General features: G+C 55.2%; 4 protein-coding genes across 4 annotated transcripts; 1 reads left to right on the top strand and 3 right to left on the bottom strand.

Annotated features, from left to right (window-relative positions):
• Positions 1–13: 13 nt before the first annotated feature.
• BBK36DRAFT_1178337 (hypothetical protein) lies at positions 14–1,487 on the bottom strand (the record flags this gene model as incomplete). The annotated part of the gene is made up of 4 exons (XM_024896128.1): positions 1,369–1,487; positions 1,024–1,148; positions 306–881; positions 14–150 (listed from the first exon to the last, which is right to left on the bottom strand). Exons 1-4 carry the CDS (start codon positions 1,476–1,478, stop codon positions 14–16), a joined length of 948 nt encoding a protein of 315 aa, XP_024747441.1. The 5' UTR covers positions 1,479–1,487.
• A 4,037-nt stretch (positions 1,488–5,524) lies between these two features.
• On the top strand, positions 5,525–7,995 carry BBK36DRAFT_6446 (MFS general substrate transporter; the record flags this gene model as incomplete). The annotated part of the gene is made up of 5 exons (XM_024898423.1): positions 5,525–5,614; positions 5,887–5,975; positions 6,154–6,443; positions 6,510–7,514; positions 7,580–7,995. The coding sequence occupies 5 exons, from the start codon at positions 5,525–5,527 to the stop codon at positions 7,993–7,995; spliced, it is 1,890 nt and encodes a 629-aa protein (XP_024747440.1).
• A 348-nt stretch (positions 7,996–8,343) lies between these two features.
• Positions 8,344–10,344, bottom strand: BBK36DRAFT_1178330 (hypothetical protein; the record flags this gene model as incomplete). Its single annotated transcript, XM_024896127.1, has 6 exons — positions 8,344–8,627; positions 8,891–8,975; positions 9,039–9,222; positions 9,284–9,378; positions 9,457–10,136; positions 10,326–10,344. The coding sequence occupies 6 exons, from the start codon at positions 10,342–10,344 to the stop codon at positions 8,344–8,346; spliced, it is 1,347 nt and encodes a 448-aa protein (XP_024747439.1).
• A 1,271-nt stretch (positions 10,345–11,615) lies between these two features.
• BBK36DRAFT_1178327 (N-terminal binuclear Zn cluster-containing protein) lies at positions 11,616–14,709 on the bottom strand (the record flags this gene model as incomplete). The annotated part of the gene is given in 7 exon segments (XM_024896126.1): positions 11,616–12,356; positions 12,415–12,657; positions 12,671–13,382; positions 13,440–13,511; positions 13,596–13,709; positions 13,762–14,161; positions 14,418–14,709. The coding sequence occupies 7 exon segments, from the start codon at positions 14,707–14,709 to the stop codon at positions 11,616–11,618; spliced, it is 2,574 nt and encodes an 857-aa protein (XP_024747438.1).
• Between the last annotated feature and the right edge of the window lie 5,161 nt (positions 14,710–19,870).

Below are 19,870 nucleotides of genomic sequence, written 5' to 3'. Positions count from 1 at the left end.
AAATACTCATGGCTCAACCAGTATCGGCACTTTGGCCGGCAAGGATTTCTGGCGAGGGCAGTTCGAAGTGGTTGGGAGGAAACGGGACGCCATTGAATTCTCGGTCGGAGCTGTGGGCGTAGACCCAAGTCTCGATGAATCGCTTGTAGTCTGCCATGCTCTGCGTCAGATGTCTGCTTCCTGAAAGACCCCAACTTCTGCAATTCGGAATCTCCTTTCCGTCTTACCTCGCTTATGCGTGAACTGGATAGAGAGGTAGCGAATATCCGGGGCGGTGGCTGTGTATGACGGGCCTAGCTCGGGACTGTCCCGGCTGGCCTGGCCGGCGGATCGGACCCGTTGGCGGATGCGAAAGGTTCGGCGTGACGGAGCTTCGTCGGGCGCGCTTCCTCGTCGGCCGTGGACGTTGAGACGGAGGGTTTTCGTGCGGTCGTCTCGGTTCCGGAGCTCGCCCTCGAAGTGATGAATGTCATATTCGCGGTACTGGTGGTCCGTCTTGTTTGCCAACACGGTCAAGGAGTGGAAGGTGGTGTATCGGTCCCTCCAGAGCTTGAGCCGCTGAATGGCTCCGATGCCCTTGACCTTGCCGAAACTATCGGTTCGGCTCTGAAGATTGGACCAAACGACGTCGACGTCGAAAAAGTCGACGAGATCTTTCATGCGCAAGTCGCCCTGAAACTGAATGGAAGCCTCGACGGTGGTGAACTCGTACCTGACTGGGATGAACTGGTCGTGGATGCAGATGCCCTCGCCCGTGGTGTATCTGATGCGGTGAGGGTCGTTGAAGGAGAGGAAGCGTTCCATGTCCGACGGATCATTGAATTGGCGATGTCGAGAGTGAAGGGTGTGAGGATGGATATCTGAAGGTATATCTGAGGGCACTTGACGACTCATGAGCTCAGGCTTGGCACGACAAGGGTAGGGGGAAGAGCAAAGAGTGGAGGAAGCATGTGTACAGAAACAAGGGAATAGCAAAACGATTCAACAGCAAGAGTTGACAACGGGTTTCTGCTGGGCACTTACAAAAGTGTTCGAGAAGCTCGCTTTGGTAGCTGCATTGCCAGCGGATGCGTCGCTGCTCAGACCCTACCACCTCCCAGGGTCCCAGATAGACAGTCCGTTCGTCGGGAGTGTCTTGGAAAAGCGTTCTATATCGAAGAGGAGGAAGAGAAAGAGACAGATAATGTCAGACTGGACTTGCAACGCAGACGGAACGGAAGAAAGCCCTGCAAGCGAGGGGCATCACAGAGGAGCTCATCGTACATTGTGGCAGTATAGCCCGGAGGGCCGAGGTCTAGAGGCCGGAGCGAGGCCGCGGGGACGACGGACTCACTGGTGGAGGTGGCCGAAATTGTCGAGATTTCGGACGTCTGCGTCCAGGTCGAGTCCACGGGGCTGACATAGGAGCGGCTGTAGGTGGGCGGCCGGCCGAGAGAAGAGGATGTGAAGGAGGAGCCGGACGAGGACGAGGCGGCCATGGCTGGGATGCTGCGGCAGCCGGCTGAGGGGGAGACGGGCGCTCAGAGTCACCGGAGACGACTGCGATCCGCGGGCTGGGGCGTCGTTGGCGAAGCTATCATGACACTGGCTACGGAGCGAGGAGAGGCTGGCGGCACGGTATGGCTTACGGCGCCGTCACGGGCTGAGTCTGGACGGGTGCGAGGAGTCGTTGTCGCCATGCCCCAGCTCCAGAGGGTGGAGGAGACGGGAAGAGGGGCCACGAAGATTAGCAGCGGGAGAAGGGCAGCAAGACGACAATGGCGATGCTGCTTATGGGCGGATTGGGGAAAAGGGACAAGGAGAAGATGTCAGGACATGTAGAGGAAGCAGACGCAAAAAGTAGCAACGCATCTTGGGAGCTGGTTCCTGCCTCTCGGCTGCATCCATTTTATTACCTGGAGTGCTGAGGTCGGTTGAGGTAGCAGGTACCTCTAACCAACTGCTGCTGCAGTGTCTGGACAAACTCCCTGGACCCTCGTGCAAGTACTGGATACGGCCAGCGTGGGAGGCTCTTGGGTCCAGGACGGGAATTGCGACTTGTACATGTACGAACTGCCTTAGCTCTGGGTCGAGTCCCACGTCCGGCTGCAGGTGGATAAGACAAGGTTCAAGCTACTAAAAGCCCTTACTATTAGCACCAGATATTTGCCGTCTGGCAGTTTAGATGGTATAAACTGCGAGGACTTAACCACAGTAATAGCACTCGTACGCTATACCTACTTCGTTGCACGCTATACATGTGCAATTCCCGTGGCTTGAGCCGGAGAGTTGGTAATAACGGTGATGAAAAAGCAAGATAATGAAAGGAAGATTCCCCTTAGCCGTACCTACGCTTGCACTGTTTCTCGCGGGGCTGCTGCTGATGCGTCGTCACTACAGCTCCAGCAACGGCTCGGGTTCTGCACGTCTTGCCTGAGACAGTACAGACATACGGCTGGAGGGAATCGAGTATCTCCAATCACAAAGCAATATTGGCCTGCTGGGGACGCTCTCTTAGGACTATTCCTTCCTGCCCCCTGTCTCGGTCCGCAGCCGCGATGATGCAGAAAACCCGTTTGGTAGAGCTCGCCTGCAAACCCAACGCACGAGTGCTATGGTGAAGTTGCCGATAGATGGTGACAGTGCATTGCTTGAAGCTAAGGACCGGAATTGGGGAGCTGCAGCCTGCGTGGAACCAGACACAAGCCCGCGACCCAGCAGCAACCCCAATCTTCAACCAGGTTGCCCCCCATGTTGCTCGGTTCACGGTCGTCCGGACGCCGACGCAAAGCCGTAGGCTCAAAGTTGGCACCAAACGACATATTCCAAGTACAAGGTGAACTTTGTCTGGGCAATCCGGCTAGCAGCACACCATATAGATACGTTGCGGCGTGACCTCATGAACCGGCATGTGAGGCGTCTGTAAGAGACGATCAGGCGTCTAGCTGCGACGGCTTTGGCGCGATGCGGCACAAGGCAGCCGAGCGCTCCCTCAAGCGCATCTCCAGTTGTGGTAAGAAAGTAAAAGAAAGCACAGCATCCAGGTCGACATCAGGTTGCTGCTGCTGCTGAAGTTGCTGCTCACGCTAGTCGCTTGTGTCTCTCGGAAGAGGCTGAAGAGCCGCTCCACTGGAAGCGAACGTAGCGTGCACGGGGAGCAATTCGGCACTCTGATTGGCCAGTGAGCCGCCATCATGCCGTCCACCACCAGAGGTCTTTGCGGGTTGGGGGCCGGGCTCTCGGAACGGCATCTGAACTCGTAACTGTACCCAAGAGGCGAGCCCGGGTATCCCATCTCCCAGCAGCGGCATGGCAGCTCAGGAAAGGCGACGGGCAGAATGAGACAAAGGTAGAACAAGCCAGAAGAGAGGAAGCGTGCGGCAGTCCAGATCCATCCGGAATGGAGGGCTGCTGCAGCACTCCAGAGTCGCAAGTGGCTGGGCATGGCTCTGGGGCCTGGAGTTCAGCTGTGTGCGCCGTGTGCCATTCTATGCCATCACTGCTGCGACCGTACCTGTACTCGTCGAATTGTCCAAGACGTCTGTTGCATCCGTCCTCCTCTCCTCTCCTGTCCATCCTCCCTCGACAACGCTCGAATGCGACGGCACGATGCGACCAGAGAGCCTGCTCGCTTCAGCCCCGAGACCCTCCCATAACGTGCTTCGCGACAGGACCACCCACCCTAGCCAAGGCCTAGAAGAGGCCATCGACAGCGAAAGTCAAGCAGCCTGGCGAGAGGAGAGCAACAGAGGGCAGCCGGCTGTTGTTAATGGCCACTGCTGGGCCCACGAGCAAGTGCTTAGCGGCTGGCGGGCTGGCGCCGTTAGGACGGTACGGCAGTCCAGGGATTCTTCACTCGCGACAGCCACCTTTCGGCGCTCCCCCACCTGTCTTCAGGAACCGTCTCCAGCGCCGGCCACCACGTGCTCTCCCTGACACCTCTGGCCGGTCACGTCGATGCCCATGCTTTAGCGTGGGCGGCGGCGTGATGGCGTGGAAGCCACGGATTCACGGCCTTGGTTGATACGATCTGATGCTTGAGTTGTCCGAGCCATGAGTTTCTGATGGCGGTAGGCGTTGCCGGACCCCCGCCCTTGTGTGACGATGACATTCTGATATGGCTGTTTCTTGCCTATGATTCTCCTCTTGCTTCTTGGTTGTCTTGGCTCATCGTGGAAGGGTGGTGTGGAAGCAAGGTCGATGCGCTTGATGGGAACATGTCAGGAGCGGCATAGGTAGAGACAGTAGAAGTGACTGCTCTGCTTTCGATTGCGAAACCCAATCGGACCCAATCGAGCCGTACTCCGTCTTCGCCGTAGCATCACCTCTCGCTGCCATGCCTAGCCCGTGTATCCGTAGAGTAAAGTCACGGTTCGTCCCCGAGTCTGGAATCGCGCTTGGCTGGCAAATAAAGTGGGAATAGGCTAATGATTCCGTCCCCATACCTACCTTACCTCAGAGTCGCAATGCTACCTAGTAGTAGCACGAAGCACGGAGGACCCTTTTTCTGCTTGATCTCAGCAGAGGGTGACTGAAGCAGCAGAGCTGTGGGCATCTGCAGATGTAAGCTCTCAATCGAGGTCGCCCCCGGACATTGGACACTCGTGAGAGACCTAACAAGGTACGCCAGTCACTATCAGCTGCTACTCGGAGTGTGTGGTCGCAGAAGCAGTAGACCCAGGTATCAGGTAATTACCACCCGCGGGCCGTCCTAGCACGAACCCGTTTCCCCCTGGCGCAAGATGTGGTACCGAGCGTCCAAAGCGTACAAGTGCTTCATTACCTAGAAGTTGGAAGTCGCCAGACGCTGTGCCTGCCCTGCCCGTCCTCAGCCTCAGAAGCAATCCTAAGCTTGGCAGCTACTGATAGTAATACCTTCCCTCCTGCTTCCCAGTAATGCTCCAATACCTGGGCCACGCCTGGCGCTGCTGCTGCAAACCGCGTAGCTCTCTAACACAGGCTGCGATGGCTTCCAGTTCTCTGTCTCTGCCCTCCAGCTCACTTCCACTTCCTGCCCGCTCGCCCTCGTTCTAATCGTCTTCCCTTTGCTATTCTCTGCCTTGCCGCCGCCCCGTCGATTTTTCTTCTCTCCGTCTTCACCTCGCTCCCGTTCCCGCCCTCTTATCAACGCCGTTTCCCGTCCGCCCTTCTTTTTCACCTTCTCTCTCGCTGCTTCACTCACTCACCCAGTCTCAATCTTGCTGCGCCGCCATGAGATGCTAACGCCAAATTTTGTCTTCCGTAATGAGCCAGCCGCTGGCATCACGTCGATTCTGCCTCTCGCGCCCCGTGTCCCAGCGACACTCGTCTCTTGCCGTTTCCTCGCCTCCCCCCTTGGGAGCTCTGTCTCTTGGCTGAAGCCGCTTAGACAGCACGGGGGATCAACGACAGAGAGAAGAGACCCGGAAAACAGGGAGACGAGACGAAACAACAGCCAGAAACTATCTCACTCTCAGCAGCAGAAAGCACACCATCAGCTGCTGCAACCCTCCTCTGCCCGTCTGTCTGCTTGGGTGCCACGCCTGAGCAGCGAGTCTCACGGCCAATGCCTTTGAATCTGGGCACCAGCTCTGGGCGGAGAAACCGAGGCTTTCTCGGCGCCGACAGCTCTGCCTTGTCCTCCCAAGACGCTCAGGTGCGCCGCTCCTCGACCCCTATCGCTCCCTCCACCATCCCCATCCCTATCGTTATCCGCAGCCCAGATCCCCGATTCCACACCACATCTCCATGACCCGCACACTGCTACTACTGCTGCTTCTCCATCCTCGCTGCGACCTCATCTGTATCTGCAGCTGTGAATCGTAAGACGGGGGGCTCGCCCCACTGCCCAACGCAAACCAGACGCCTTGCCTTTGCCACGAGCTGCGGCCAGCTAACACTCGGCTTGCCTGCCTTTGCCTGTTATAGGATCGTCATCAGCTCCGCTACGAGCTTGACCTTAACTCTTGGAACCTCCGCATCTGGGGCGTTGCCGCCTCGGGTTTCCTTACCGACTCGTGAGTTCCCAGCCTTGTGTCCCTCTTGGTCCTCTTTCTCTTGCTTCTCCTCCTTCTCTTCTTGCTGTCTTCCTCTTTTCATACCCTCTTCATCCCCTTATTGTACTCATACTCGGCATTACTACGTATGCATATATACAACTCACTCCTCCTCGTACTAACCGCTATCCCCTGACAGATATAACCTCTTCTCGACCAATGTCATTCTTGCTTCTGTCGCGTTTGTATACTGGCCACACGGAGGCGAATGGACTAGCCTCCTCATTAACTTCTTTACCCTCCTTGGCTCCATCGTCGGACAGCTGCTCTTTGGCTACCTCGCTGATCGCTTTGGCCGTACCCGCCTCTATGGAATCGAGCTGGTGCTTGTCATTGTCTCGACCATTGGCGTAGCTACCAGCAGCCATGGCTACGGCGACATGTCATTTATCGGCTTGTTCATCTGGTGGCGCTTCGTCATGGGCATCGGTACGATCCTCTACACCCCCTTTTATGCCCTCGACTTTGTAGCTTGAACTGACCAATTCCCGCTAGGCATTGGAGCTGAATATCCTTTAAGCGCCACGATTACTTCTGAATGGTCTAGCACTCAGTCTAGATCAAGCATGCTTGCCAGCGTTTTCCTTATGCAGCCTGTTGGACAAGCCCTGGCCCAGATCATTGGCTTGCTGGTCCTGATAGGGTTTAACAACACCCATGGACTCAAGGCGAAGCGGTGCGGGCTCGATACCTTGCACGAAGAGGAATGTCGCAGAGCGGTGGACGGCATCTGGCGCATTGTCATCGGCTCTGGCGCCGTGCCCGCCCTCCTAGCCATCATTTTCCGGTTCTTCTTGTTCGACTGCGGCCTCTACAGCCTCGAGGTCAAGAACAAGCCTGCTGTTGCCATTATGAATACGCAGCGTGTCTACGGTGCCCCGCCCGGCACCAACTCAAACAATGTTCAGATGAATCCTACCCGCGGTATACAGCCGGAAAACTCTGCTGGGCCGATGCCTGTCCAGTTTTCCAGGGAGGACCTTTACAACTACTTCATACGGGACGGCAACGGGTACTACCTCCTCGGAACATCAGCGGCATGGTTTTTTCTCGACGTCAGCTTCTATGGCCTCTCGCTCGACAACCGAGGGACTCTGGCTGATATGTGGGCTACGTCGAAACCGAAGCCCATCAACAGCTCACTGTCGTGCTGGAACTCGTCACTGCCGGGAGGAAACTCGACCGTGCCTAGTTGGTTGACGGAGGGGCTGCCCGCATGGCAAACGGACAAGACAAAGCCGTGTAACACCATCTACGACGTGCTGATACAGCAGACGAAGCAGTATCTGCTAACTGTCTCCTTGGCCTCGATTGCTGGTAGCGTCTGCTTCATCTTCTTCGCGAACCGCATCCCGCGCAAGCCATGGCTCACAAATTCCTTTTTCGTCCTGGCCATTCTTTTCATCATCACCGGTGGCATATACTACGGCGTCCACCAAGAGTCGGCTGCGCCCGCTACAGTCGTGTTTGTGGCCATTTGCCACTTCATGTTCAACATGGGTAAGAAGCCTCTCGAGCAAGGCTCCCGATTCTCCATCAACTCAATGCTAACAGTCTCGTTTCAGGGGCAAACACGCTGACATTTATCATACCGGCTGAGATCTTCCCAACGTGCTACCGATCGACTTGCCATGGAATCTCAGCAGCGGCGGGCAAGGCCGGTAGCATCGTCTCTTTGTTGATTGTATATGGCATAAACCAATCATACAAGAGCGACAGCCGCCAGGGCTTGATTTTTCTTCTCTTTGGCTCGGTGGCAGCCTTTGGTGCCGTCTTTTCGTGGGCATACCTGCCCGATCCACAGCGGTGGGTGGATGATGGAGAGGGAAAGAGGTATCTCGAGACCAAAGACCTCGAAGAGCTGGGTGAGGGCCGCGTCCGGGCCCGGCAGAGCGGCGACGTCGTCACCTTTAGCGAGAAATGGGCCGACATTAGGAGGCGCAGGAGAGACACAGCCCAGTTCCGCCGCACATCTTCTTGATATGTTTCACTCACTAGTTGTGTAGCTGTACTTGTAATCTTTCTTACCTCTCGCGCCTGTACTTGTGGCCTTTGGACCCTGGATATGATGGGATTTCGGATTGGAATGCTGGACATGTGTATACATATATTTAGGCTGGGCGGCCAGCATGGATTTCTATCGATACCACTTCTCTGATCATGTACATACATCATGACTGTTACATAATAAGGGATTTTTAAATGCCTCTCAATGGAAAAATAGAATAAGCCGAAAAGATCCGAAACACACGCGTTTTGAAGAGACGAGGTACGGGTATCATGTGCTTTCATTCAAATTGTGAAATACAGTAACCGTCGAAAATTCCCATCAGCTCCCCTCGTTCGACGTCTGAACAAGCAAGTCTACCGTATCCAAATAAAACTCATCGGTACTTGTCGTCGCTTTAATGTGAGGATCCCTTTCCAACGCATCCAGCCAGCGATGCCAGCGCGTCCCAGGAGTGGTAGCATCGGCCAGCAGAAGGAAACCTGGATAGCGACGACGGAGGATGCGGCTGAGGCGGAGAGCAAAGGGGGCAAAGTGGATGTCGACGAGGGACAGAGACGGGCCGAGGAAGTAGGGGCCTTGTTCGTCGGCGGCGAGGACGAGGGCTGTCAGGTGGGATTGCAGGAGGGCGAGAGAGGAGGTAGAGGAGGGTGTTGATTCGAACGGTGTTGTTGTTGTTGTTGTTGTTGTTGTTGTTGTTGTTGTTGTTGTAGAGGCGTCAATGGCGGGTTGAGGGGGGTTTGTGGAGGGTGATGGTGGTTGAAGGAGGGAGAAGAACGTCGGGACGAGACGGGTGTTGATCTTTTCAAAGTGTCAGTGCCCTTGATTCGAATCAGGAGGATGGTAAAGGGAGATGGATGAGTGTGACTTACATGATGGATCCAGAGGCGGCAGTTGGCTCTCAGGCGCTGGTCTGAAGGGAACAGCGGTATATCGGGGTAGATGTCTTCCAACTGAATCCGAGATGGAACGTTCAAGTTAGCATACATCACTACGTGTGGATGGATCGTCCATACATATTCAAGAATAACGGCGCTCTCAGAACAGGCCCAGTCCCCCTGACGGATGGCGGGGACAAGGCCTCGCGGGTTGGCCTCCAGGAGGGGCGTTGAAACGGGCCGCTTGAAGGGATCTGTTTCGATGTACTGGTATGGCTGGCCTTTGGCCTCGAGAGCGATCCAGACGCGCTGTGAAAAGGGGCTGCGGCTTTGACTTTAGAAGCTGGAAGATGGAAGGGTGAGACGAAGCAGAGGTTGCGTACCAGAAACATGCCGCATACAGCCTCAAATCAGCCTCCTTGCTGTGCATCCGAGCCGTCTCCTGCGCTGCGCCAACAGCCTTGATCTGCGGTGCTCTCTGCAAACGCAACAAGGCTCTGCGTGTCAGTTTCTCTTTTCACGGTACCGTATGCTCAGGCTCTTCCCATCGACTAACCTGCGTCTTCTTGCCCTCCCTGGCCCTCGTCGCCACCAAGCGCTGCACGCTGCTCTTCTTGATCTCGTCGCTCCGCTCCAACGTATGCCGATGCGGCCCGGCCACTCCGTCCCCCTTGCCGTTGCCGCCGTTGCCGTTGACCCGCTGAATCGTCCAGAACCGCCTCCCGGCACTAATGACCGAAGCGGCAGCCGTGCCGGCGGCAATGGCCGCGGCAACGTCCCGGTCCAGAGCAGCCTCCGCACCGGCATCGGGAAAGTACTCGGTGATTTTGATCTTGACGTCGCACAGGTCACGCTCTCGGGCGCTGCGCTTGCGCTTCTTCTTGCTCGGGTCGTCCGACTTGGGCGTCCCGGGCGGCCGGCCCTTCATGCGGCAGTCCCAATAGTGTGAGATGAAGGGCTTCCGCTTGTATCGTTGGGTGGAGCGGTGGGAGTAGACGTTGTCGACGTGGGGGAAGTACGTCTCGAATTGCTCGTGTGTGAGGATGATGACGTCGTCCACGTCGAAGAGCTTCTGGCGCCACGCTTGAAGATCGGGAGGGTCGACGACGAGCTTGGCTTGGCTAAGCTTGTAGGGCACGGCCGCAGAATCAGGTGATTCTTCTACGTTTCGGAGATGACTTTGATCGTGATGGGTGTGATGCTGGTCTCGATGTTGCAAAGCTGAGCCATTGTGGGCTGGCACGCCGGCGGACACGGGAGTCGGCTCAAGGATGCTAGTCGTATACGGCCCTGCGGACACTTGTCTCTGTTGCTGGTGGCTGCCGTGAGGGTATCCTTGGTGAGGGCCTGGAACTGCCGGAAGACGATGCTGTTGCTGTTGCTGTTGTTGCTGATGAAACTGAAGTTGCTGATGCTGGTGTTGACGCTGCTGCTGTGCCGCCATGGCCGTCGCATGTCTCGCACCTTGATACCCTCCAAACCCGCCTTCTCTCCCCCTTACCCTCCCCTTATTCAACAAAGCAGCCGAGCATCCATCATGACCTCTTCCACTGCCGGTAGTGTTGCTGCGGTCGCCACCATCGCCGTTATGGTTGTTGTTTCTGCTGCCATTCCCATTCCCGCAATCTTCGTCGTCACCTTCATCAATCTCCCCATCATCACCAGCGGTATGAACATCCCCACGATATGAGTTCTCCAGATTTGAGTAAGCAGCAATCCCAACAGCCTCGAAATCCAACCCAACACCCAGATAATGCGCCGTCGTAGGAGCGCCGAACGAGCTCCCCGGAGCCGCCATGCCGGGCAACTCAGAAAGGGCCGAAACTGATGCGACGAAAAGACGGCGGTGAGAAGGAACAGCCTTATCTGAGTTGAAGATGCACAACTGCTTTATGAGAAAATGAATCAATAAGATGACGCCCAGTAGAGATGATGATGATGATGATGCTGCTGCTGCTGCTGCTGTTTGTTTGGTTTGAAATTCCCCGGTCGCTGCTTTAAGAGAGCATCGCGGCTTCCCTGTTCCTCATCCAATAGACGAGGCCCGAGCGGGGAAAGTAAGCAGTCGCACGGAGAAGGAGCGCTGCAGGGCGGCAATGCGTGCACGGACCACCTGCCTTGTTCAGACAACTTGTGCACCTCGATTCTCACTCCACGTTCTTCTAAGCTTCATCTTGGTCAAGGAAAGAGGACCTGGTCTTGTCTGATTGTTACACACTCGCAGAGTTGATTTGTTGCTTTATCCAGGGTACATTCTTCATAGCTGGGTATTAACTAAATAGCTGTCCAGTTCCATCTTCATCCTGTCACCACCAGCATTCAAGTAAAGAGAAGATGATAAGAAGATGTGAAAAATGTAAAAGTATAGACCAATGACAGAGAAAGGCAAGAAGAACAACCAATTTCGCCCAATCCCAGACACGCCATAAAATCGTCCAATCATCCAGACAACGTGTAGCCGTAAAGCGAGAGTAAGAAAGTCCGTATATACCTGTCGAAACGTTTTCCTCGTGCAAGGCAGAAACTCCCAGTAGAAAAAAAGGAAATTAGAAAGAAAAGAAGATGAGAAGTTCCAAAAGATAAGAGGGCCCAAAACGGTCCCTCCACCTCCCCTTTGAGCCCAGTCTAGCCGAGACAATGCTTTTCCACCCACCCTCTTTCTCTTTCATCTGTGGTGTGTTGTGTGTGCGGTAGATGCCTATTGAAGGTGGCTCACTAATGGGGGTTTCCAGAGTCCCACGATGATAGATCCATGGCGTCCATGGGTCCCATGTTCATCAGTGCTCTCAGGACGCCCTCACCACCGACTGGTTGCATGCCCGCTGTTGGCCCATTGAGTCCTCCCCACCCATTGGACATGCCGTAAGGGGCTTGTGGCATACCCATACCCGCAGCCATTGTAAATCCATTGGGGTCGTTGTAGAATCCTTGAGTAGCACCGTTGTCCATGCCGCCGTGGTTCATCATCGTTTGCTGCGGCGAGATGGGGCTCGCGCGGTACGACTCGTGTGCCGACCTGCCGCCGGAAAGTTGGCCGGGTGCTAGGTGAGTTCGTGTGTCTGACGCGCCGCCGCTCGAGTTCGGAGTGCGCCCAGCAGAATGCACGTCGGGGGATCCAGACGCATCTTGATCGAGACCGTCGCCATAGCCGGATAATCCGCCGCCGCCACCCATGTTCTTATCATACATGCCATTGGAATTTGGCGTCAATACGTGCATTTGCTGCTCGGCCGTAAGCCAGGCTCCGTTTCCAAAGTTGTTGGAGTTTGACGTCGACATGCTCTGAGAATCGGTGGAGGTCTCAGTGAGTTCGGGAGCCGTGGCAGTATTGCCGTTATCACCCGTCGTCTTCATGAAGTGGCATTCGTTCCGGTAGGACAAGATACCCTTGACACCCTCTGGATCATCACAGACGGCTCCGGCCCGTACGGGAAGTCCCTTGGGGGGTTCGGCAGGCTACACCAAACAGTCAGTTTGAAAAGGGAGAAAGCGAAAGAGGGAGACTAAGGCTTACACTATCGCCAGGGCGAGGGAAAGCGCCTCTCAACTTGGGGATCTTTTGTGCTAGCGTTTCAAAGTCTACATCGAGTTGCACAAGGAAGGACTCGGTCAGAGGGTTCCGCCTCTTCAGGGCGTTCATGGCCGAGATCAGGAATCGCAGCGAATCAATCGTCTGCGCGTCATCAGGCTTGCTCTTGAGATACTGTATGAAGACTCGAGCAGAGACATAGAGGCAAAAGGCGATGAATGGATTCATCTAAGATGTTCACGTTAGCAACTGCCACTACACCCACAATGTGTGTTCGGAAAGAACTTACTGCAGATAAATCCATGTGTGATATTGTCCGCATTATACTGGCAATCTCGTTTGCGGCAGTGATGCATCGAACTTTGCTTTCCGAGCTGACAGATGCCGGAAGCTTGTTTGCCTCTGCCTTGAAGATGGCCGCCTGATGAAGGCAAATAGTTGACGTGTGGATGCTCATATTGGTGAAGACGACGTTGGGATTGGCCAGGCCGGCAGGAAGCTTGAGGTGGGAGGGGAGGCAAAGAGAGGTGTTGAGGAGGATGTGGTCCATTTGTCGATGGCGCTTCCAGAAGGGGCCGTTGATGTCGTGATCGAGGTCATCGTCGTCGGGCCGGTGAAGGTGGATCAGGTTGCGGCCGAACAGACAAGCCATGAGGATGATGCCGCCAAATGACGAGAGCTTGCCGGCTCCGGACGGGTTCGTACACTCCTCCAGAGTGAGCGTCTGCTCGGGACGGCTCATGTCAAAGGCTTCGTCTGACGATGGCATGTTGGTCTTGATGTCCTTTTCGTCAATCGTCATGGGCCAACCGGTGCCGATGCTGGCATAGCGATCCTCGCAAAAAGCCATCCAAAACGTTCGTCTCCTCTCCTCCCTTTCGGTCCAGTCCTTGGGAGGCGGCAGACACTGCTTAACGTCCAGGCCACTGCCATCCATGCGGTGCAGTCCAATCCTGCATCTTGTCAGTCCACGACGTGCGCAATTGGCAGCAGAGTAAGGCGGGGCTTACATTTGGGCCAGGCGGACGGCAGAGCCGGTGTTGATCCAGGCTCTGGGGAAGTACATCATCTTCATCTCGTAGCTCGCCAGCAGGATGTGCGTCTGGCAATGCGCGACGGAAATCATATGCTCTCCAAAGCCCTTCATGTAGTCGGCCTCGACATACTTGCGTGCCCTCTGGTAGAAAAGATCCTTGAGATCCGTGTACTTGTCCGAGATGGAGCACGCCAACGTCCACATGGCGTATCGTAAACAGACTGGGGGTCGCGCACTTGGTGCCCTGTGCGAGTTGTGAGCCATTGCCAGAGTCAACAGAGGAAATGGTGACATACAGGTTCATTGCGGCCATGTACCGGTATCTGTGAATCATGGGCATCGACGGATGAACTTTCTCAAAGTAGATTTGATGCAGCTCATCAATGGTTTCCTGTGGCGGTAGCGGCTCCTCCAGTCCCAGGCCGATCATTTCCCAGGTGAAGTTTCCGGGCATGTTGTTGACGGGCATGCCCATGTTGGCATTGAAGCCGAAGTCATCCAGGGGCGGTGCCTGAGGCGACTCGTCATTGTTGAATTGCCAACGTTCGTCTCCATTCATGCCCATGTTGGGGTTGGGCATGGGCATAGCCGCAGGAGCATTGGCTTGGTGGTGAGCGTTTGGCATTTGCATGCCAACGCCCTTTGTCGGGCTCTTCGCTGGCGGTTCCTGGGTCTTTAATAATGTCTCAACTTGTTCTGCGAACACAGATTAGCATTTCCGCATGTTGAAGTGTTGTCCCCATTGGTTGTCGATGGATTAATCAGGGTCGCAATGGCTGCATCGTCTTCTCTTCTCTCCTTCCTCTCCCCCCACTGCCTCCCCCCTTTCTCCCCCGCGCATCCTCTCGAAGAATCACAGGGATCGCCCGACAGCGCAGCGACGAGATAAAGAAGCAAAGGGCACAAGTAGGAAAATAACACCACAACAAGGAGACTTTGCGGGGATTCTCACTGAGTCGCTCCTCCAGGGCCTTGACGTAGCCACGCTTGGGCCCGCTCTTCCTCCGCTGCTCATCGTAGGCACAGTTGTGTCCCAGGCGCGAGCAGGTGCTACAGCTGGGCCGGATGCCGTCGCATTTGAGCTTGCGCTTCCTGCAGATCATGCAGGCGAGGCGCTTTGGCTTGGGAACGCTGGAGTTGTCGGGATGCGCATCGCGAGGCGCCGTGGAGTCGTCGTGAGAAGGGCTGACGCCCGAGTGGTTGCCGCCGTTGCTCGACGAGCCGTTGTCCGAGGAGCCGGGCATGGTGCTGGTCGGTGATGGGCGACGGCGCAAAGAAAGCGCTGCGGCTGGGACGCTGGTGGTGGATGTGGTTGAATCGAGAGTCTCTGCTGGTGGTGATGGTTGAGTACAAGTAGGTGCTGGTTCGTCCCCCCTTGCTGAATCCCAGTTTCTGCAACGAAAATCGTCTTGGGGGTCACCGTCCACGCGGGAGGCGGGATGATTGGTCGAAGCAGCGGCAAAAAGGGTTTTGAGTGAAGATGCAAGAAGAGGAAGGGAAAGGGAAAAGAAAGGGAAAAGGAGTGGAGAGATGAGTCAACAGATCAGATAAGTCGAGCCTGCAGATCGAGGGTCCGACGCGGCAGTGGGATGATGGAGGAGGAGGAGGAGGAGGAGGAGGAGGAAAGGCAATGGAAAGGCAGCAGAGAGATGACGGCTGTTGAAGAAGGTACTCAAGGGTACTGCAGTGGTGGTGGTGGTGCAAGCACAAGCACCAGCACAGCTGAGACTGCCGGAGGCTGTGGATGCGGGAAGCCGGGCAGTGAGGCGAGTCCGCCAGAAGGCGAGCCTGTCAAAGCCTGGCGGGCTCCTTCCCAAGTTCCTTCAGGCTGGCGCTGGCGCTGGCTGCTTGGGGAAACTGCAAGTGGGTAGCGCTTGGCCGCGAGGCATCATCGAAGTGGGTTGCGCAAGGCAGGTGCCAGGGACGCTTGTACCCTGTACCGCCGGGCTACGGCGCGGCCTGCATTAATAATGGACGGTCGCTGCTATAATTAGTATTTGGCACTGCGTGCGCGGGCTGGACGTGGGGCGCGCCAGTGCAGCAACGGTGAGGCTCGGTGCTGGCCAGGTACCCGCTACAAGGAGCCGAGACGGAACCACTCCGGACGACGGCCACGCGCTGCAGGCGCTACAAAGGCGCTACAGTACGGACGCTATCCGTCCATGATTACGGCATCTCGACAGCCTCAGCAATAGCTATAGTACTTACTAGCAGAGATTGGTGATTTCCACGGCCTGCGAATGGAATCAGGAAAAATGTATTACTGTAAGATGGAATGGGCTTGAGCTTCAGTTGAATTGAACTCTCCAACCACGTACAAGTTCCAAGCCTGCTCATGCACAATCAGTGCTTGATACCGCACCCAACCGTGCATCCCGTCAGCACCGGCACCCACCCGCCGAAACTCAGCGGGCAGAAACGCTAAACTGACTGGCTACAGCAGTGCCCCCCCCTCCATCCCTATCAGGTTCCTTTTCCCCTCCCCTCCATCCCGTCTGCCACTCACCCTCACCTGGCCAATCCATTCATTCACCCATTCATTCCAGACGCTGACCTGCACGCTTCCAACTCAACCTGGGCTTGCCAGCTATTCCGCTTTCGTGGGTCGCTTCGTTCTAGGGAGGGCATCGAGTTGTAGGGGGTACGACGCGCTGGGCTGCGCTGGACGGCAGTGGACAGACCAGACGCTGAGAGGGCGCTGGAGGGGCATGCTGCTGCACAAGGGCGCTGGGGCCTTGAGGTGAACATTGCCTGATTCTTCGCTAATAGCGTCAGAGGGCACGAGTCGAGTCGAGTCAACGTCCAAGCTCGAGATGGAGGTTAGGGGCCACGCTCTCCATGGGAAAGCTTGCGAAAGGCGCCCACCCTTGCTCTCCCTGGTGGTGAAGCGCCCTGGACCTGGCTCTTTGTTCCCCTCATCTCAGGCCAATCTGGACGATGCTCGAGATCCCTTGCTCGTCACGCTCGTCACTTACAACTTGCTCGGACCGGTAGTGGCATGGGCGATGCTACTGCTACTACTGCCGGTTTGTGGAGGTGCTGCATGCTGTCGTTGCTGCTGCTGGGCTGGACGCGTGTTTGGTTTCTCGGCGGGTGATGTGACGCTGCCAGCCTTGGTTGCCATGAGATCAGGCTGTTGTCCCTCTCTTTCGTTGAGTTACCATTGCGTTGTTTCGTTCTCACTGTTTCACTTCTTCAACTGTTCTGTTGACTGGACGCATGTCATATCTGACTGGCTGTCTTAGGTACCCCATACCTGTATGCGCCACTACTACTACTAGCTGTAGATTATCCCACAAGGCGACCGCCATGTGCTTTCAAGATCGACGGTGTCTTGTTAGTCCTCGCAGCGAAACGAGTGGCGATGCAGTTTCGCTGGTGGCGCGTTCGGCTTCGTCGTCATCCGGCTGCTTTACACGCACCGACGGACAAAAACTTGAGAGCGATTCCACGTTACGCGTATGTGCGTTGGAATCACAATGGTTCCTTTTGGTCCAACGATCGATGACATGCAGCGCTGAGCTCCCATCGTGTTCGCTTTTGATGAATAGTATGTAGTAGCGGTTGTTAGAGTTGACGCGAGTCTAAACAGCTACCGGAACCAGGGGCTACCATCTAAATGGATCGGTCGCATGGCTTGTGGTCGCACAGTAGCGAGGTTGCTCGGAAGGTCATCCATCAATACATGTTACATGTCATCCATCCCCCCCAAAGAGGTACGATATTGCCGCTGTGAGAGTTGCAAGTTGTTGCATGAAGCTCTGCAGTATACGGTATGTATTTGCTACAACAAAGTACCTTGCTTTGTTGTGAACATCCATTGGTAATGCTCCTTCAACTCCTCTTATGAATAAATAAAGAACCTCATCTCCATCACAGGCGTCGACTCTTCAACTCACACATCGCATCCATCGACGTTACCGGCCTGTCGAGTTGTCAGGTCAATTGCCATTTACAGCCAGTACAGTATTGGTCCTCCCCCCTCCCCCGGCGCCACATGATGCCACGCAAACGTGTCCGATAACGCCTCCCGAGGAAAGACTTTGCGATCGCCCAGCTTTGCCGCATCGACTCTTCCCTGCTTCCCCCATCATATTCGGTGCTAGTGCCAAATCCAACCCTCGTGCCGGACGGCTCTGCAGCAAGGTCCCCAGAGAACAGAACCCAGAAAACGACAGAGCCAGACGGGCAGGGGGGGTCAATTATTTCAAATACTTTGTCCTCCTCCTCCAATTTCCCCCACTACCACCACCACTACCACCACCTCTGATGAACCGCTATGGAACTATGGAGTAAAACTAGTATAGCACTGCTATGTAAAAGCTTTGTAAAGCTTGGAGGCGGAACATGCCGCGCTCACCTGTTGCTGCTACCAGCTTCTTACCCTCCCTGACCAGCCACCAACACAAAGAGGAAACACCAAGTATTCATACCGGCAGCATCATGTCTGAGCCCAGAGTTTACAGGCCAATTAGGCCAGTGTTATCGACTTCCCAGTCCTCGAAATCCAACAGGTAGAGAATCCCACGACCGTCAACAAGGGGCCGACAAAGTGACAGGGGCAGGGACAAGGATTGGGGAGGGATCACCCTGACAGCATCAAGTCCAGGTTCCAAGTCTCAGTCCCCTCTTTCTTCTGCAACAGCCGGTCAACTGAACCTTTCCCAATTATTTTTCCTTTTTTTGACACCCGTTGTGGGCTCCACGTTCTGGTGCTCGGTTACGATGGCTCATGGGGGTGGTTCCAAAGCTGCTTCTTCTGCAGGAGAATCGGTACCAACCCTTGTAATATGTTACTATGCAACGGCAGAGAGTGAGAGAGCCACTTCGGAGCCTTGACCCGTTCGGCGCTTTTCCGATTTATTTTGTCTGGTTTTCCGCCGTAGCAGCGATCTTTTCCGGTCCTTCCATTCGCTCTTATGTTATCTGATGATCGTTCTCAACTCTTTTCACATATAAGGCATTGGCAGTGTTTTTGACGTTTACGGAGCACAGTTGACGAGAGAAAGCACGCAATCAAGAGGGCCGTGTGCAATGCACACCCGACAAGAGAAGAAAAAAACAACACAATAACCACGCCCAAAACGTGGACAGAGCGAAAAAGGAAACGATGACCTCCCTATTCCGGTTCTTCCAGCCCGGCTAAGTCTTCGCAGCATTTGGTGTTTATGCCAAGACTCAACAGTTCTTGGTGATGGATCTCTTGGGGGAGTTGACTAATGCGAGGCTACTTTTTCCTCTTCCACTGCTACCTTTAGTTGTTACAGTTACTCCGTACACTCACTGCCTTTATACTCTCTTGTACGGAGCACAGGTGCTAGAAGCAGCGGTATACTTAGGGTTCTCCGTAAGATGCCCGGATATAGTACCGTGTATATTCCATCAACTGTTGCGTGGACTTGTGAGGCATCAATGGCCGGATATAAGCTGTGCGCCTCAGCCTCTTAAGCCCTCTTGAGAGATACCGGACTCGAGCAGCCGATTTGCAACGGAAACGAAAAAGTAGCCGAAGTGAGGAGAAAAGAACTCGGACGGCCCCCCATGGGACGAGCGCAGATGCACAGCCCGAATCAATTCTCTCTTCTGCCTCACCCGTTTCTAGCGCCTTATGCACCAGCGTATTCGGGTTGCTTCGAATCTGAGAGCCCCGAAACCTGAGTTGCTGCTAGTAGTAGCGATCGTAGCATCCCGTAGCAGCAACACACAGCTTTGTCTTCTCGTGGAGTTTGGATGTAAACGCCAGCCTCGTGCCCCGTCTTGGGACCTTGTTCTTGGTCATCCTCCCCCGTTGAGCTACCCTGTCTCTTCTACTACATCTGTTCTCGTACATGCATTCGTAACAGTACTACTACTACTACTTTGCACCTACATGGAGCCCATGTGGCCAGAAGAAGATGGTTGGTAAGAAACAGCAGGGCGTGCCGTGCTGATGACGCCCCAATGGAAACAGGAAAGCAAACCCCCCACTCAGCCCTAATAAGCATGTTCCTTGCGCAGACAGTAATGCTGCCATACCATGCATCTAGAGAGAGAGGGAGAGAAGGGATGCGAAAGGGTGATCAACCGGCTTGCAAGGGAGGACGCGATGGGGGTTGTTAAGTTGTTGTTCAACTAGGCACTTAGAACTGCCGGTTTCTCTCTCCGGTGGCTTCGATCAGAACCTTGAACCTTCTATAAATAAATCGGACTTGATCGTCACATTTCCAGTTGATGTATTGGGGAGGATCCTCACTTGGACAAGGTACGGATGCCTGTTTGTATGTATGGCTCGAGCCTCCTGTATTGACAGCGTCATGACGACCTCGAACGAGCCATTCCTATTTCTGGCGATGATCACTGTTGTCGAATCGTAGTCTACAGCCATCAGTTGAAGCAAGTCCAGGTCGTACGATGGCCTCATGCCCC

Source organism: Trichoderma citrinoviride (genome assembly GCF_003025115.1).
Source record: "Trichoderma citrinoviride strain TUCIM 6016 unplaced genomic scaffold BBK36scaffold_11, whole genome shotgun sequence".
NCBI classification, from domain to species: Eukaryota; Fungi; Ascomycota; class Sordariomycetes; order Hypocreales; family Hypocreaceae; genus Trichoderma; species Trichoderma citrinoviride.
This window is presented reverse-complemented; position numbering and strand designations above follow the sequence as displayed.